General features: G+C 33.6%; 1 protein-coding gene across 13 annotated transcripts in view; it reads left to right on the forward strand.

Moving 5' to 3' along the window:
- PPIP5K2 (diphosphoinositol pentakisphosphate kinase 2) overlaps positions 1–17439 on the forward strand; it is a 75361-nt gene extending 57922 nt beyond the window's left edge. For 7 of the 13 annotated variants that reach the window (XM_079917132.1, XM_079917141.1, XM_079917139.1 and 4 more), the window contains 6 exons: positions 1140–1212; positions 2869–2988; positions 3889–3951; positions 7559–7699; positions 10850–10975; positions 15783–17439. In XM_079917132.1, coding sequence (XP_079773258.1) covers positions 1140–1212; positions 2869–2988; positions 3889–3951; positions 7559–7699; positions 10850–10975; positions 15783–15895 — 636 coding nt within the window. In that variant the 3' untranslated portion in view covers positions 15896–17439. The remainder of the gene's footprint in view (positions 1–1139; positions 1213–2868; positions 2989–3888; positions 3952–7558; positions 7700–10849; positions 10976–15782) is intronic. The other 6 variants (XM_079917143.1, XM_079917133.1, XM_079917144.1 and 3 more) reach the window with 2 other exon arrangements.
- Positions 17440–20349: the final 2910 nt, after the last annotated feature.

Consider the following 20349-nt stretch of genomic DNA (forward strand, 5'->3'; position numbering starts at 1 on the left):
ATATTTGAGGGAAAGAAACCACTTACATTGCATGTGTTTAGCATTTTTACTGGGGGGGTTTTAAATATCCAGGATTTTAAAATTAGTCAATAAATTTTATACTCCTGGAACTTTAGCTTGTTAATTAAAATTTTTTAAATGTAAAGAAATCATTTTTTTGACTTATTCTTTAAAACATTCAGAAATGAAATTACATAATTTGATGATAAGAAAATTTAATAACCTTTTCCCCCATAATTGAAAAATAGATTCCATTTGGAATTTGCTGAGAATGTGAACATTTTTTTAAATATCAAAATTTATGTGGCCCTATGTTAATTAGCAGGATACATCTAATACTGATGGTTCTCTCCCTCGCTTTCTATTATCTGGAAGTATCTAATAATTACATACAGTATGGGTTTTTTTAGTTGTATAATATCTTAATGCTCTCTTTAAGATAAAAGGGGACAATGTATATGTGCCCATCAATAATATGCCCCAACAAAAGGGGTCAAAATAAAATTTCTTCAGAAGGACTTTTTGTGATGACATTTGGAAACTTAAAATACTGTGGGTTTTTTTAGTTTTTTGTTTTTTCACAATGGAAGGTCTGCTCATACACATGACTTTTCCGAGAATTTCAGCAATTTCCTTTTGGAAATATAATGCATTGATTATAGGAAAAGGGATTATGGTATCCATTAAGGCTGTGAATATTTAAAGGTTACTCTGATAAAGCCTGTGCATGGATCAGTAATTGTATGGTGATCTCAACAGTCTGTCTGTCCTTTCTTTTGTTTGTGATTGTTTTTTCCCCCTTCAAATACAGGAGCCGTTTAAGAATGGGCATTTGGCTTCTTTTAAGAGAGAGTGAAATTATTAATTGTCTATTAATTGTTTCTTTTCATCTGTCTTGTTTCATACATGATATTTAATTCTGAATGCCTGCTTCGCACCACTTCATTGCAAGGACCTCATATGAAATGGACTCCCTTCAGAAGGGGATCTTGCATGATCTTTCATAATTTGTGTATTTCTACTAATATTTATCATACAGCTTATTAACCTTTGTCTGTCTGGAACAGGCTGCAAATGAAGTATGGACTTTTTAATTTATTTTACTGTTTTAGTTCATTTATTTTGCTTTCCTTGTGCAGGTTGTATCTGAAAATGCTAATTACTTGCGAACACCACGAACTCTTGTAGAACAGAAGCAGAACCCTACTGTAGGTATGTGGTCTAAAGGAAGTTGTATTCCAAATCTTAAACTCACTATTTTGCACACATGTAAAACTCTTCAGAGGTGAAAGCATGACCAAATGCTATGCTTTAGTTTTTATTTAACATACACTAATTCAGAAATGTTGAGTCATAAAGCTCAAAATATAAAGTTTTGATGAAATAAATACGAAATAGCATTAATTTTGTTTCATAACCCTTTTGAATGCCCATAATGTAAACTACTTAGTCTAATTGCCAGTGCTCATTTTTAATCTTGTATTCTATAAGTTAAAATCCCAACATGTTTTAATTTAGGAAGGAAACTTCATTTTTCCCAGCTGATAAAGATGAAAATATGCTATCACATACAAAAAGAATCTACTATTCTGATCAAAAAAATTTTTAAGTGGGGAGTGTTTCAAACCCTGTCTGGGTATATTAATTATCCTTTTGGTTTTGGTCATCTCTTAAGGAAAGCCAAAGCAAAACTAATGTACAGTGACAATGTTAATTCTTCATTGACCTACAGAACATAATTGTTTCTTTGCTAACACTCAAGCAAAGCAACATTGAAAAAGACCTTTCTAAACTTATTTTAGTTTTAAGGTCATGATAGATAAACTACATGAGATAATGACGTATTATTTTCTGTAAATAGTTGTCTAAATCAGTTTAATAACAGCATAAATAAATTTCATTATGTTTCGACTATGTATGTACTATGATCTCTATACTAAGTTTATGAACTGTCCATTGATGCCTACATACTTGAAAAATCTCTCTTTAATTACATATTTGTTAATTGATAACTTTTGATATTCCCACAGTGTCTTGCCAGATACACATTCACACACACGTGTGTGTGTATATATATATGTGTGTGTGTATATATATATATACACATACATATTTTATTTATATATATATATATACATACATATTTTATTTATATATATATATATATATATATATATATATATATATATAAAACTCCTTTCTTTATATATTATAATGCATCTGATAAAAATTTACTTAATCCTTACCCAGTGGTAAAAGTTTTACTTGGGTATAAAGACTTTTACTACAAGTTAAGCATTAGATTGGGGTCTTATTAATTAAGATCTTAAATCATTTAAGTATTAGGAATTTAGAGTGATTTAGGCCTGAATGACCACTTAAAAGGAATTGTTTCACCTGGTCTTCTCACAAATTTCATAATAGATATTGATAACTCAAATTCAAGGGCATCAGGAAAGCTTCTTCATTTACAGATATACATTCAAAAATATTGATTTAGTATGATTTAATTTATGCTAGGAGAAGTTTTTTTATATGGCCTGCTCACGCAAATTGATTGACAGAACTCCTTATCATCCTAAATTAATTTTTATGATAGTGTTTTTTTAAATATGTATATGTCTAATTATTGTGTGGGCATATTATTTTCCTCAAAGAACATTTTCTCCAGTGTAAAATGCCTCCATTTGTACATATGATAAATGGTGGTGGTGATTGTATTAAGTTGGCATTAAAAGTGAATTGTGAGCCTGTTCAGGGCACTGCCAAGTATGTGTGGTAAGAGCCATGTTATTGCATGCTGCATGAATTCCCAATGTGAATAGAAGAACACCCGTTGTTGTATGTATTTTCTCTAACTCCCATCAGGGTCTCACTGTGCGGGCCTGTTTAGCACCTCGGTGCTCGGGGGTTCTTCAAGCGCACCTAACCTACAGGATTATGCTCGTACTCATCGTAAAAAGCTGACCTCTTCTGGCTGCATAGATGGTATGTGCACACATGCACACACAGATTCATACCTACACCCATGCACACACCCATGAGCATACGATATTTCTCAAAGGCAAGCCTAAGGCCACTAACTGATGCAAGTGGAATCCTAGCACCCTTTGCCTAAGTGACTATCAGTGCTCTGTTATTCACTACTTGGGTCCATGTTTCATCAAATAGTTAATTGTAGTTAGACTTACAGTACTTGTTCAGTGAGTATTTCACTGAAATATGAAATTTAGAGCTACATCATATGTATTCTTCTTTTAAATAGTTGATAAGCCATATTATAAAGAGTAAATCTTTCTTTGATCTTTTAAACGGTTGTTCATTATTAAACCTTATTTTATTTACTAGTATTGATCTAAATAAATAAAGTGAATGGAATGTTTATAAGTAGAAGAAAATATCATATTGGCAATATTTTTATAAGAATAAACATAAGATGAGAATATTTTAGGACGCCTAGTAGAAGGAAATCCTCTCATTACTGTTAATACACCTTAAATTATAGTATTCAGAACATCTCTTGAGGCTCACAGAAGCTTGCCCCTTTTGTTAATAGGAGTGTTTATTAGCCCTTTCTGAATTAGCTTTATTTGAAACTTTTTCTCATGTATCCACAAATTTATTTTACTCAGTAAAACATGGCTTTCCCAGAATTGCCAGCTCATCCTGCTTTTCTTTCTTTTGTATATTTCGTTAAACACTTTGCCTCTATCTTCAAGCCATTTACTTCTTTTAACCAGTTTTTGGCTTATTTCTCTCTCTCACCATCCCTTCTGCATGTCACCTAATTCTAACCTCCTTATATATTTGTTTTTCCTTCTCTTTTTTTAAGTGTCCTTCTTTTGGTAGCTGTTATGAATTTCAGGTACCTGTTTTTCTCTTTCTCAGACGCCACACGCGGTTCTGCTGTTAAAAGGTTTTCTATCTCATTTGCTCGACACCCAACCAATGGTACGTTTTGCTTTTATTTTAAAAGATAATCCCCTGCTTCATCCTTTTTTATTTTTCTTCTGTTTCAAAATATGTGGGGTATACAGTATCATTCATTTCTCAGTCCTTAATTTCAATTGGCATACAATTCTAACTTATTATTCACCCAAAATATTGATACTGTCTAGCTCCCTGTTTCATCTGTAATTTAGACAATAATTTAGCACTACTCATCAAACTTTTAAATGACCACAATGATGATGAGTTTTAATACTTAATTAGCACCTAAAAATTCCTTCTGATTTCTCAAGTGATCAATCTATGTAATTTTAAAAATACAGTTAGTATTATTTATTTTCTTTTTAATTCTTAATAATTTTAATGTGTTTTTCTTTCTAATTTATTTTCTTTTTTTATGAATTTTTGAATTTTATTTTTTTATACAGCAGGTTCTTATTAGTTATCTATTTTATACATATTAGTATATATAGGTCAATCCCAATCTTCCAATTCTCCCAACCATGATCACATGGTTGTTTCATTGAGCTATTTAACAAAAATACAGAACCACACTTGTCAAATAGCCAAATGAGATGTGTCTTTGAAAACTTCTTGGGAACCAGGGGATGCAGGTTTCACTGTGTAACATTATTTATCCCTGTCTAAAGCAAAACCCAACTTGGTCTGGAGCACTCTGAAAACTTCATTCAGCGTTCACTTTGTCCTCATGTGGCAATATGGTTTGCTGCTGTCGAGCAACCAATTTTGGGGGGGGTATCATTGCTTTTTGTTAGGATTTGGAGGGCTCCTGATCGGAAGAAGACTAGGCTAAAAATCTAGACAACCAGTTCAATTAAATTCAGTTTTTGAGGCTGAACAGGAAGGTTTTGTGGCCATTATTTATAAGCTGAATTTTGCACTATTACAGCTTTCTTACATAGAGCTTTTTTCATGTGGGACAAGAGGGAATATTTACTTATCATTTTTAAATAACTCAGAATCAAAGAATTTAAAAGAAAACATACATGTTTTTGCTTTTATTCGGAATGAAGTTGTTTTTATCCATGCAATTTTTTTTCTTTTTCTTTTTCTTTTTAATTGTAAGTAAGTCTTTCAAAAACTCAGGTCAGTTCTTTCAGAAACTATTATGAAGCTCAGGGATTGAACACAAGTTTATAGTCATTCTTCTCCTTCTGGATCCTTTAACAGCACACCTAAGTTAACAGTGCACTAATACTTCTTGAAGGTGGAGTAAGAAGATCTAATCCTCAACAAGTGAAAATTTAGCCTTAAAGCTAAATGTGCTTTCCCTCCATTGTAGCTGTTTAAATGCTACTTTTTGAAGAAAAAAGATGCTTATTTGATACAGCTGCAGCTTCTAAAGAACCCACATGCATAAGAACTTCTTAGAAGAAAAACCAAAGTCACAAGAAAAACCGAAGTCACAAGGAAAACCGAAGTCACAAAATTCTAAAGAAGAGACATTGAAGATTTAAGACTGACTATAGTTTTTATACAAAATGCTTATGTGTTTATAGCCAGTATTGCAAGTTTTATATAGGAGAAATCTTTGTTTACTGAAGCTTAAAAATAAAAAAGCTTTTGTTAAGTTTAACAGAAAATAGAGTAATTTTATATTCTTTTGGTTTAGACTTTTTTAAAAATGTGGATTTTCCACACATTGTGTGACTTGATGCATATAAAATGCATCCCTTTCAATTCTATAAATATTTCTTTTGGGTTTCAAATTTTCTTTTTTATGCTGTGTTGTCTTATCTGTCCTATGAGTTGTCATTTGACTCTTTCTTTTTCTTTTCCTTAACTTTCATGTTTTTTCCATCTTAACACATATTATGGACTTACCCCTCCCCTTCATCTTTAGTTCAAAGAACATGGTGAAACAAGTATCTTCTGACAGTGCTTTACCTTATTTTCTGGGCCTCTGTGCAGAACACCTACACCTCTATAGGTGCTGGTCCGTTTCCTCTGTGGAATTTCTAGGCTCCAGTGGTATGTTTTTATAGCTTCTAAACATGACAGCAGGGTGGCTTTTTAAACTGCTGCGCTAACCCTTTCACTGTGCATTAAAGAAAAAGTTTACTAAGGATAGATGGAAAAAGATGTAGTCCAAAGGGGCTTGATTATATTGTCATTTGCCTGTTATAAAATCTAACAGGCAAGTGCAAGAAAATAGTTGTTACAAAAGACTTATAAACATTCTGAGGAAAGGATAAAAAAGCCACAGTATTAAGTTTAGCATAATGCAAGGAAAGGGTTTGCGCTTATTTGCATGAATCTTGTACTTCTAAAGAAATGTAGTACTTGTGGAAGCCTAATTTCTTTAGTGCTTAACTTAGGTGCTTTAGCTGCTGCTATGGTATTATAGTTTTGTTTTGTTTTAAGTATATGTAATGTTCTGTCATGCTTTGGTTTGCATCTGAAAATCAAACATACCAGTTTTGTTAATCAAAGGATTTGTTGTTTTCATTGAAAGATAGATCCTCTTTTAACCAGAGTTTCCCTATTGCAACTAAGAATTAGACAGTTCTTAGGTCAGTATTTTCTCCCAAAATTAAATAAGTATCAGTCAGTGTTAAAATGAGCACATGCCTATTGAAGCAGAGAGTTTTCCAGTCTATTTGAGTTTAATTAATTTTTACTTTTAAGTTAAGAATATTAGACTTTATGTAGAAACTAAACATTAAAAGTATTTCTTTTGGAGGAAAACTAGTTTAAATTTTTGAAAAAGTACATGCAGAAAGACTTGTTATTTTAGTTGTATATAAAAGCAATTTTAAAAGCCATTCAGTTGAATAAAGTAGGCAATATTTATAAAAAGTGAATAACCTATGTCCTATTTGTTTAAAAAAACTGTATATTTAAGTGCTTTTGTTTCACTGATGGTATTAATACATATCTGCATGGTTTGTTTCATGAAATTTTTGTATTCCTGTGCCGTTGTTGAATGCAAACATATATGTATTTTGTATTGCTTTTTACTTGCCCTGACTTCACTCAGCTAGCAATTTCCAAAAATAGAATTATTGTGTTAATTCAATAAAGGTAGGTGAAATATGTTTTGGAATTTTAATTTCAGCGTAAATGAATGGATGTTATTTTGGGGTCACACTAGAGAGTATTATTGGCCTTGTTATGACTAGAAAAGTATTTAAAATCACTCTTCACAAGTAATCGCTTAATTGTTTTTCAACAAGAAATTACCTTTAGCATTCTGGCATCAGGGACACATTATGGCATCAGCTTATTCACCTATCAAATAGAGCTGATTCTAAAAAGTAAAAACTAAAAAACCTGTATTTTTCTCTGTTTATTATTCCCCCAGGTTTTTTTCTTTAAGTATTATTCTTAGATTTTACCAAAATAGAGAAAGAAATTGTGTGCATGCTGTACTATGTGGTTACATTTAAAATGAAATCTTTGTCACATCCTGATCCAACCCCATACTGCATAGCATCTGGTGTCATGACTTCAGAGATCTCGTGTGTTTGCATGTGATAGATTGAAAAGGTCTAAACTGTCTGGTTCTAAGCAATGGTCTTCTTCCTTTTTAATTAATGATTTTTAAGATATCCAACTCTTGTTTTTGTTTTTGTTTTTTTCCCCTCAGGCTTTGAATTGTATTCGATGGTGCCATCTATTTGTCCTCTAGAAACTCTTCACAATGCCCTGTCTTTAAAGCAGGTGGATGAATTTCTTGCTTCCATTGCTTCTCCATCAAGTGAAGTTCCACAGAAGACCCCTGAAATTTGTAGGAAAATTATTATTATTATTTGATTTTTAGGCAATAGAGATTATCTGAATATAAAAATAATTATAAAAACATAAATTCAATAGTGATAGTAAATAGAATTTTAGGAGAGAAAGAGAAGAACATTATTTAGAATTCTTTGGTGTAATATGCAATGTACCAGGCTGTTGTCTTGACTCTTCCGCAAAGACTTTTTTTTTTTTTTTTTTTTTTTTTACAGAAAGGGGGGAAAAATCTAAGACCCAGCAATAAAATCAGCAACATGTAATATAGAGTCATGGTCGTATTTTCACATTCCTATTGTATGTCATTTTATCATAAGCTTTTTAAAAATGACAAAACATCAGTCTATATTAACCTACACATGCCACATGCCCATCCCTTCACCACTTTTGATAAGCAGTCATATAGACTCAGAAAGAGCCCTTAACTAAAGAGAGCAAATTAGGACAACAGTTTTTTAAATTGTGTTCTGCAGAAAATATTCTGAAGAGGTTAATTCCTCTGTGTAAAAAAAAAAAGAAAAGGGGTTTGTGGCTAAGTAAGTTTTGGAAACTTTATTATATCCCACCTCCCTTTCAAGAGGTGTAGTTTCATCAGCATATAAACAGCTAAGGTTCTTCTTTCTATAAAGAAAACTATACACCCACATTTTCCAGAACTTACTTGCTGAGAAAACACTTTTTTTGGTAATGCATTTAAACATCATGTAGAACTATTCTGAGGGACTTCAGTTTGGGAAATGTTCAGGGCTATCTTTTTAGATGTGAGAAGTCAGCTGGCTGTTGTCATTTTCAGCTCTGTAGGATTCTTTGACACATTGGAATTTCCAGTTTAGGAAGCATTCATTCTGAAAGAGAATGCTCTGCTTAGAGTTAAAAGTCTTGCTAATCCTAGTCATATCTTAGGAAAGGTACAAACTTTCTATGTATACCAACTCCTTTTTGTAAGGAGAATGTTGTAAATATGTTTTTCCCAAGAATGAAATTGGAGGTCTTGGGATGAAAGCCACTTTTGTGTGTTGCTGTTACTCTCCTCCCTTTCCTGGGGAACCACAATGTATTATTCTGCAGAGTTCTATTCAGTGTATTCTGTCCAAACAGTGCCCCCTGCATTTTTGCCTTTCTCTTTCACATCTGGTGGCAGAGGTCAGCTTTTAACCATTAAGGGTAATGGAGAGGTATCTTGGTGTGAATGTTCTAAAATATTTCACTTTAGGAATGGTTTGGGGAAGTAGGTTTCAGTTTTAAATGTACATATGAATGTGTCTGATTCTGAGAATTGATAATACTCCAAATGAAATAACCTGCAAGCTATAAAGTCAAAGTCAGGAAACTGAAGGATGTTCTTCCTTTTATATTCTCTGTTAGCTGATAGAATGGACAATGCTACTCCTCAGAACGTAGTAGAGAACCTGAATAAATAAATTCTCATTTTCTCTTTTACCTTTCTTTATACTTGGCATTTCAGTGCTTCCCTGGGTCAGGGATTTATAATCTTAAAATAGAGATTAAAGAAAGACTGTAATTAGTAAATAAGAATTTAGGGTAGGCATTAATGCTGCTTTGAGTTTAGAAGATCTTCAGTAAATGACTTAAAGGTAAAGTAGCAGTAATGACATCTGTTTTGGAAAGAGAATTTTGGTGGAATATTTACAAAAAGATAATCTTTGAATGTTTATGCTGTGGCATTGCTACCTTATGATGGCTTCATTTCTGTGGTTAGTGAATTCAGTTCCTCAGAGTGTATTATTGAGGTATATTAATGAAATGAAATATTAAATTCCTTTTCTAGTTCTCATTAACTCTTCTCTATATTATGGACACAAGTTGTACCCCAACCCCTCTAGTTCTCTTAAAATTTCATTCCATTACTTACTAAGGGAACTAGATGAGAAAGTAAGTATAGTTAATGCAGTTCATAGAGTTGGATAAACCTTAGAGTTAATCTAATTCATTGGTCTTCAAAGTATATTCCCAAGAGCTTTAGGAAGTTCCATGAGGAAGAGAAGGATGCTGAGTGATTAGGCCTGTGTCTTCTGTGGTTGCTTCAATCAGAGTCTCTGCTTTGATTTGTTTTATTTAAGATTTCATTTGAGAAAAGCTTACTGTTTTAAGAGAAAAACTTAGAGACACCATTGAGGAAATTAACCAGTTAGTGCTCAAAAAAGACTAAAACCCAGGTCTCCTAAAGTGTATGGTTTTTCCATTCTCTTTGATTAAAGAAAATAGGGTTCCAATTATGATGGAAGTATCTGAATCCTGTATTGTATAGTGTAACTGCAGAATAAATATTTAGTAGTCACAATATATTTATGTAATTTATACTTAATTCCCTGGATTGTCAAGGAAGTAACATCATAATATAGAACTATACTGAATTTGTGGCATTCATAACAAGGGAGAAGACATTGTTAATATCTGTCATTCACAGATTTTTTTCTCACCTAGGACAAAATTAATTTTGTGGTAACTAGTAGATAGCTTACAATGAGGCACTGACAATATCAGGTTGGTGGAAAAGGTGTGAGAATACTAATTGGATAAGTTAGAGGTGGAAGTTATAATAGGATAAAAAATGCAAGCAGAAAAGAGCTAAGTAATGATGTGGTGCTTTATAGGATGTTTTAGGCACTTTTTAATCATTTGTGTATTATTTTATTAATGGCTACTTTGATCTTCTGCCAGTGAAATTTGTATTCATTCAGTGTAGGTATCAACCACCAAAGGCACATTTGCCATAATTGGCCCACATATTGATTTTTTCAGAGACACAGTGTTTATTGCTATCAGGTCCTCTTCCAAAATTGCAGTAATAGGCAAATCGGTCTTTTGTTATCTCCTTAACTCCCTTTGTTTAGGAACCCAAAAGGTCATGCCAATAGCTCCCCCACTCCAGCCTATCCTTTCCCAGAGGACTTCATACTTAAGAATTGTACCTACTTATCCTTTTCACACCTCTCAATCTCCCCACCTTAATTAGAAAGAAAAAAAAATATTTAAATTTCTTTTGCTTGAAGATAAATCTCATCTGGGTGATATAGGAAGACAATCTGATTTAATTATTTGTAATCTAGTTAGTTTAGATTTGATAGAATTGTCAGAAAATTATTGAATTACCATGTTGGGTTTGTTTGTTTGTTTTTTCCAGCCTCTTCAGCTTCACGTTCCAGTCCAATAATAAGAAGAAAAGTATCTTTAAATACATATACACCTGCAAAGATCCTCCCAATGCCAGAAGCTACCATAAAGAGTACTAAAGCAAGCAGCAAACCAGGTTAGGAGTGTGTGTGAATTTGTGGATTCAATATAGCAATTAAAAAAATATATATATATATAGATATATATATAGCAACTAGAGGGGCTTCCCTGGTGGCGCAGTGGTTGAGAGTCCGCCTGCCGATGCAGGGGACACGGGTTCGTGCCCAGGTCCGGGAAGATCCCACATGCCGCGGAGCGGCTGGGCCTGTGAGCAGTTGCCGCTGAGCCTGTGCGTCTGGAGCTTGTGCTCTGCAACACGAGAGGCCACAGCAGTGCGAGGCCCGCGTACCACAAAAAAAATATATATATATATATATAGCAATTAGAGGAGTAATAATAGCTTGCTTTGTAGATGTAAAGATCTGTTTTTAAGTAGGATCATTAGACTCTAGGAACTCTGTTATTGTAGCCTATTTACATATTTGGGGTTTTTTTCCTCCATTAATTATCCCCCCTTTCCCTCACATATGTTAATAAAATATACTTCATACTCATACTTTTCCAAACTGATTTATGGACTGTCTTGTCTTCTTTTGTTTTTCTCTTGAGCCAAGGCATCACTTTAGTCATTTTGTTTGAAAGATTTTTTTTTTCTCTTTCCCTAGAGTATTTTAATCTCTCCATTCTCAGTCTGGTGCTGTAACTACCAAATTCAACTATGTTTTATCAGCTTTTTTCTGTTTTTACTTGGCTTATTTGATTGTGTTGTTGCCCATTACAGATGAAGAAAGTTGCAGAGAGGTTATGACTTGTCCCTGTTCATGTAGCTAGTAGTCTGGTAGACCTAAGACCTGAATACTCTTTGAATCATGGTGCATTGTTCTCTATGTTTTAGATGCATAATAAATGTACCAAGTGCACTAAAAAAGAATTATTCCATAGTTTATTGATGTAGCGTTCTGTAAGTATCCATTAGGTCAAGATTGTTGATAATGTTACTCAGATCTTCTGCGTATTTACCATTTTGGGGGATGGCAACACGTACAAGGGAGAGGAGGTTCTGATTGTTCTAGCAGTTGCTTAGAGAGCAGTTTCTACTCACAATTGTGGAATTGTCTGCTTCCCTCTTTAATTTGGTCAGTTTTTACTTTGTGAATTTTGAAACCCTGTTATTAGGTGCATACACATTTGATTGTTATGACTTCCTAATGTATTGCCCCAATATCATCATGAAATTTCCCTCTTTGATTTCTAGTAATGCTTTGTCTTAAAGTTTATTTTATCTAATGTGAATTTAGCTACTTCAGCTTTCTTATGACTACTGTATGCATGATATATATATATATATATATATTTAATTTATTTTATTGAAGTATAGTTGATTTACAATGTTGTGTTAATATCTGATGTACAGCAAAGTGTTTCAGTTTTATATATATATATACTTTTTCATATTCTTTTCCATTCTGGTTTATTACAGGATATTGTATACTTCCCTGTGCTTTAATTTAAAGTAGGACCTTGTTGTTTATCCATTCTATATATAATAGTTTACATCTGCTAATCCCAAACCCCCAATCCATCCCTCCCCCACCCACCCTCCCCCTTGGCAATCACAGGTCTGTTCTCTATATCTGTGAGTCTGTTTCTGTTTCGTAGATAAGTTCATTTATGTCATATTTTAGATTCCACATATAAGTGATATTATATGGTATTTGTCTTTCTGACTTACTTCACTTAGTGTGATAAGTGAAGTCCATCTAGGTCCATGAAATTCATCTAGGTCCATACATGTTGCTGCAAATGGCAGTATTTCATTCTTTTTGTGGCTGAGTAGTATTCCTTTGTATATATATATATACCATATCTTCTTTATCCATTCATCTGTCGATGGACATTTAGGTTGTTTCCATGTCTTGGCTATTGTAAATAGTGCTGCTGTGAACATAGGGGTGCATGTATCTTTTTGAATTATAGTTTTTTCCGGATATATGCCCAGGAACGGGATTGCTGGATCATATGATAACTCTATTTTTAGTTTTTTGAGGAACCTCCAAACTGTTTTCCATAGTGGCTGCGCCAGTTTACATTCCCACCATCAGTGTAGGAGGGTTCCCTTTTCTCCACACCCTCGCTAGCACTTGTAATTTGTAGACTTTTTAATGATGGCCATTCTGACCAGTGTGAGGTGGTACTTCATTGTAGTTTTGATTTGCATTTCTCTAATAATGAGCAATGATGAGCATCTTTTCATTTGCCTATTGATCATCTGTATGTCTTCTTTGAAGAAATGACTATTTAGGTCTTCATGCACGTGTATATTTTTTTTAACCAAACTATCTTCATATTTAAGGGGATCTTTTTTAGACAGCATATATTTGGCTTTTTTAAAAGGCCATTCTAACAGTATGTGCCTTACAGTTAGTGTTTATAGTCCATTAACATTTAATGTAATTATTGATATGGTTGAGTTAGGTCTACTCTTTTATTATATTTTCTGTTTATTCCTTCTGATTATTATTCCTTTATTCTTTACTTCTTGTTTTTTTTATTCAGTATTTTTTAGAATTTCATTTTAACTTATCTGTTGGCTTTTTAGCTGTACCTTTTTGCATTATTCTTTTATTGGTAGCAGTAAATACATATTTTTGGCTTTTCATGGTCTACTTCGAGTCAATTTTGTGCCACTTAACGTAAAATGTAGAAACCTTCCAACTGTATAGGTGTGTTTACCTTCCCTTCTTTCCATCTTTTACACATAGTGTCCCATATGTGTTACTTCCACATGTATTATAAAGGCTACAGTACAATGTTATGATATTTGCTTTAAAGAGTCATATGTATTTTAAAGAAATTAAAAAGAGAAAGAAGTCTTTAATTATCCACATATTTGCTATTTTTAATGTTCTTTATTTCTTCTTTTAAGTGTTTGTTTCCATCTGGTTTCATTTCCCTTCAACTTGAATCTATTTACCATTTCTTATACTTCAGATCTGTTACTATATCTGAAAAAAAAATCTTTATTTTGGGCTTCCCTGGTGGCGCAGTGGTTGAGAGTCCACCTGCCAATGCATGGGACACAGGTTCGTGCCCCGGTCCAGGAAGATCCCACATGCCGCGGAGTGGCTGGGCCCGTGAGCCATGGCCGCTGAGCCTGCACGTCTGGAGCCTGTGCTCCGCTATGGGAGAGGCCACAACAGTGAGAGGCCGGTGTACCTCAAAAAAAAAAAAAACAAACTTTATTTTACCTTCATTCTTGAAAGGTAGTTTTGCTGGACAGAGAATTTGGGAAGAAAGTTTTTTCTTTTGGCATTTTAAGGATGTTGTTCCACTATCTTGTCATTCCTCTTATTTCTGATGAGAAATTTTTGTTAATTTGAATTGGTTGTTCCTATGTATGCAATGGGTTAATGGATTATTTTTCTCTGCCTGCTATCAGTGTTTTCCCTTTATCTTTGGTTCTCAGAAGTCTGACTGCGGCATGCTTAGGACTTTTTTTTTTTGGTAATAAAATCCTGGTTGATAGTCACTTTTACCTGTCATCTCTATTCTGCTGTTAAACCCATCCAGTGAAATTTTATTTCATATATTTATTCTTTAGTTTTAGACATTTGTTTTGATTCTTCTTTGTAGTTTTTTTCCTTCAGAGATTTCCTATATTTTTATTCATTATAAGCATATTTTCCTTTGTTCTTGAGCATAGTTAAAATAGTTGCTTTAAAATTCTTGTCTATTAATCTGGCTGATCTCAGGATTGGTCTCATAAATTTTCTCATTCCCAAGAAGGAAGGTTTATTTCCTGTTTTTCATATACTAAGTAATTTTGGATTGTATCCTAGACAAACACTGGACTCTGTTGTTTCTCTTATGTTCCTCCAAAGAGTATTGGATTGTTTTTAAAGCAAAGAGTTAACCTTGGCTGAACTCAGATTGCAAACCTATGTCTTCTGAAGTGACTGACAGCTCAAATTTCACTTCACTTCTTTTAGCCTGAGCCGGACTTCTTAGGAGCTTACTCTGCTCAAGTCACACACTTGATCAGGGTTTACACAAAGATTTGGGATTCCCCACTGGACTTCCAAGCAGCTATTTTTGCCCCAATACTTTTCTTCTGGTTCTTCATGCTAGTAGGACTGAGTTTTATGTTGTAGTTTTAGCCATTCCACATGGGGCAGACTAGATCCTGTCCTTAAGCCTAAAGCTTTTTTAAAAAGGGCATGGGGGACTAACTCCATGTTGTTCCCTTCTTCCAAATATTGATTCTTTTCTAGTATATGCCTGCTTTTGTTCATTCTTCAGTGTCTTCAGGTAGTTGTTTTTTTCATATTTTATCCTGCACTTATACTTGTTACCTGCAGGAGGAGGATTGGTCTGGCAGGAACTTGCCCATCCATACAAAAGTGTAACCTGGCTTAGAATAACTTTTTGATAACTCATTGGGGCTTGATGTTGGTTTGGATATAAAAGGATGATTCCCAAGTCAAGAATGTTTCTAGTTCTTTAATCTTTCAGCTTTTTAGATAGTGGTAAGATAGGAGATACTGAAGAAAATAGATGTTTATAGGGAAAATGATGAGTTCCATTTTAAACATGGTAAGTTTATATTTCCTGTCAAATATCTATATAGAGGTTTGTAGTAGGATGTACAGGATATACAGATCTTGAGGTAAGGGAAAAAGGTCTGGACCAGAAGTATAAATTTGAAGGTCGTTAGGACATTAGATGTTAATTAAAAATGATGGAATAAATGAGTTTCCCAGGAAGAATGCAGGGAAAAAGAGAAGTTTGTTTTATGTTATTTGAACTTCTGTTGATTATTTTGTATTATCTGAACTTGGATTGCTTGTGAAAATCTAAACAGTAGTTTTTCTTTTTATGTATAGCTCCCAGCGGACCTTCTAGTATGGTTGTTCCCAATACCTCATCTCGGAAAAAGGGTGTGAGTAGCAAAACAGAAATGCATGAACACAAAAAAAACACTGCGAAAAAAAAATGAAATCTTCTTAGCGGAAGCTGGAACTCATTATACTTATAAAAAATCACGTGTTCAGTAGAAAGAGACACGTAATAAACCTTGACTGAAAAGTATCAAAGCAAGTAATTTGTGTCTCCTTATACATCTCTGTATTAATTTAAAGATATATGACATCTAGAGAATTCTTTGTATATATTCAGTTAAGGCCTTTGTCATGATATGGAAATGTTTAAAACAATGTTTATTAGCATTTTATGAGTAGCAAAACTTATGGTGATAAAGATCTGTTGTTCTGAATGTGATGTTTACTGTGTGCCTGTGGTAAAGAAGAGGAATGGGAAAACCCAGACAGCCTGTGCCAATGTCACACAGTAATGCTGTTTGCTGAAGAACCTGTGAGGTGGCCTCTGTACACATTTTCACTTTCAGAGGATCACATCTGGGCTGCAAAAACCTATAGCTTAAAATTTGATGACCATACTGGGGACTTTTAAAAAGCATATTTCCAAAGAGATTTCATTGACCATATAGATTAGAAACCTTTTTTTCCCCAATTGTTATGATTACATATATGCTGCAATATTTAATAACTGGAGTATTGGCATATGGGTTATTTTTTCAATCTATGCTTTGAATTTTTATTGTGTATTATTTAAAATATTACATATGCAGCTGGGATAACTATACCTTTATGCACATACATTTGTAGAAAATATTTTCTTTATATATTTCCTTACCATAAGGTGCTTTTGTTCGTCAGGACAATTTTTCTTTGTATATTGGCAAGAAAGACATCTTTAGAGTTTCTCTTTAAGATATAGTTGACAAGTTTATAAATGTTAGTTATTTTCAGAGTTCTTTTTAGATCTAAAAAACTGAGTTCAAGAATGGAGGTAATCAATGTAAGAAGAGTATCTGAATTCCATTGTTAGTAGATACTATGTATAGCACCTATTTTTACCATTTCCATTCTTATCTCTAGAATATCAGTTGATCTCACTAAGATAACTTAAAGATTGAGCATTTGAAATACATTCTCATTTCAAATGGTTAGGTTTTGAAGGGAAATTGAGATTATTGCATTGTGATTTCATCTATAATGTGAAAAAATATTTATTATCCTTGGTGCTTACTTTCCCCTGATGCACAAATAATTATTGTATAAACCACTTGAAATGACTTAAACTGTAAACCAAACAGTACATCCTGATAAGAATTGCATCCATTGCCAGTTAGGTAACTTAAATTGCTAAAGCTTTAGTTTGAGGCTTATGTTTAGAAAAATTATTGAATTCTCGTATGAATGCAGCTATTAAAATCCTTCAGTAGAGACTCTCCTAACCTTAAATCATCATATATGAATTGACTTTAGAAAATAAGCATAATACGTGTTCATTTTAAAAGGTACCAGATGCAAAAGTCACAAATATATACAATTCTATAAGTTCATATATTTCACATGAATGTAAATGTATTACATGGAGACATGTCTTGTAAACAGTTGAATGTACCTAAGCTTTCTGTATGTGAAAATGTGGTTAATGTGCTCATTGTCAGATTAAAGAAACTACTTTTATTTTTTAAATGGAACTGAATTAAAATATTTTATTTCTAGAATCAGAGGATGGCTTAAATGGCAAGTTATTTTTTATTCTTTTCTTTGACCGTTTACTTTTAACTTTCAAAGTAGAATGAGGAAAAGTATTTTAATATTAAACAATGCTCATCTTAGATATTAAATAAAATTTCTTAGTATTGGCCATAGCTATCACAATAGAAACTAACTAGAAAGTTCAGTGCAAGTCACATTTTTCCATTGATATACAAGAACTGTGATTTCACTGTAGTCGCCAAACTTGGTAATAACTGCTGTGTAGACAGGACAGTTTTATTTGCAAGAACCTTAGATTCATTTTCCAAAACAAACAAAAAGAAATTATAGTTATCACCATTCAATGGAAGTTTGAATGAAGCATCTGTTTCTCACGTGATTCTATCCCTGTAAAGTGTGTTTTTTGTTTGTTTTAAATACTAGAAGAGATTTCTTCTCATAGCTAATCCTCCATCCAGCAAAGAGATGAGAAAGCCCAGCTTGAGGTACTGTTCAGTTATCCTGGCCTGTTAGTCTTCATAGTGCATTATTCAATCTTTTCCCCTTAAAAACCCTGCATATGAACTCAAACCTATTTTTTGCCCTTGAAGTCCAGTGCCAGCAGGTTCTGCTGCTCTGGTTCTAATGAGTTCTTGTAGTCCATTCTTAACTATTAGAAAATGTTTTGGGGGTGTTGTACAATCTTGGGTTATGGAGAAAAGTATGCTGAACACTTTATATCATGTTTCCTTTGAGTAGGAAATGGAGGCAGAAGGTAGACAGTAAATGAACAGAGAACATGTGGCAGTATGCTTAATATATACATACCTAGAGCAAGAGGGTGATAGATGGCAATTGTGAGAGAAAAGTTAAATGATAGTTCTTCTTCAAGAACTCTCTTGTTAAAACTCTTTACACAAAGGAAGAGTTTTTTGATCAAGGTCACCTAGATTTTTCTCCAGGTTCTGCTGACTCTGATCTACCCTGCACGTCCACTATTATTTATTTCCATGCCAGTTTGAACTAAGATTTTACTTTTTTGTTTTGTGTTCATACTTTGGTAAAAAATTCTCAATCTTTACTTGTGTGCTTATCAAAGTTTGCCTTACATAAAGCATTCATTAGTTTTCTGTCAGTTTACCCTTGCCTTATTTTCTGGACAGTATAGGCAGCCATACTATTCTTGGTCAGGTTGGGATCACTTCTGTGATGGCCCAGCAGTTCCCTCTCTAGCCTCTCTCTAATTCTCTTTCTCTGTACCTGGTGCTACCACAAATAGCAGCATTCTTGCCCATGGGAACAATTTTTACACTCCTTCTGAAGGAGTCCCTTGTGATAAGGAGTCCAAGTAGAAACAGTTGTCCCTTTGTATGGAATCCTGGGTACCGAACTATTGGCATGTAAAGTTTTCTTTACATGGGTCAATTTTTGTGGAAGATCTAGTCTCTATTTTCAGAGAATGGAGTACTATACAAAATCTCTTTATTGTTTTATACTTTATATATATTATATCCTGATTAAAGATATTATTTAGATTTTCTATAGACTTTTCCTTTGATCCACATGCTTAGTCATGACTTGAGAGAGAGGTAAGTTAAACTCTCCACTTACAGATTACTGTTAAGTTCTCCTCCTATTATCTGTGGTTTTTACTTTACTTTTTTCTGTACAGTACGTGGCTGTTTTCTGTTGCAAATGAATTCACAACTGTTAAATTTCCATTGTGGGTTTTACCTTTGCCATTATAACAATATTTTTTTTCCTCATTGGATGCTTTTGAAATGTCAGATATTAAGATTATGACCTGTTTTATTTTGGCTTGCATTTGCCTGATATACCCTTATTCATCCTTTTATTTTTTTATAGTGTCAATTTATTTAGGTATTTTATTTTAACTTACTATATAGTGGGTTTTGCTTTGTGATTCTATTTTAGTATCTTATTTCATTTATTAGTGTAGTCTAATTGTATTTATTTATATGTAATATATCTTTGCTTTTAGTTATGTTTTGTTTTTATTGCTTATTTAGTTTATCTTTTTGTAAAAGAATACTTTTCATTGCAAGTAGGAAAAACTCCAATTGAAATTAACTTAAAATCATAAGGAAATTCACTGTTAAACATTTCTGAAGGTCCAAAGATGGTGAGCTTCAGCCACAGTTCTATCAGTCATGTCATCAAGGGCCTAGGTTCTCTCCCTGTTTCCTCTAGCATAGAATAAACTTTTTCCCAAAGTTGTTTTCCATCATGTTCACAAGATGGTTACCAGTGGCTTCATGTTGCCTTGTTCATGTCCAGCACAACAGAAATTGAGGAAAATTCTCCTTCAACCATGGAATAGTAAGTCATCTTCTTCAGTGTGACTGGGCTAACTTATTTGGTTATTTGTCTACTTTCTGGATGAATAACATTCACCAGGAGAATCCTATGAACTTATTGGCCCTAGAGCTGGTGATGGGGTCAGATTTCCCCAAAACCCTCAGCAGTGTTGGTATTTTGGACCAGTTAATTCATTGTGGGAGGCTGTTATGTGCGTTGTAAGATGTTTAGCAGTATCCCTGCACCAAGCTGGAAGGGTTTTAAGACAGTGAGCCAAAATGAAAGTAACAATCAAGTCTTTATTTACTTACTGTGATAAGCGAGAGGCCAAAAAGGAAAGTAGGAAAACAGTGCCCACTCCTCACTGTTCCAAACCCCCACTCCCCATAGAATGGCACTGAGCAGGGATCAATCAAATGACAGGTAGTACAGGTGGAGGAAATTGTCTTACTGCTGAGGAGCCTGGAATAAAAGGTTCCTGCCATTTTATGAACCAAGGGGACTAGAGGAAAGGCTATGAGTGAAAAAACTGAGTCATAGTGGAGAAAAATGTCTTGGTCAAGGC

The sequence above is a fragment of the Stenella coeruleoalba genome, assembly GCF_951394435.1.
Source record: "Stenella coeruleoalba genome assembly, chromosome: 3".
Lineage (NCBI taxonomy): Eukaryota > Metazoa > Chordata > Mammalia > Artiodactyla > Delphinidae > Stenella > Stenella coeruleoalba.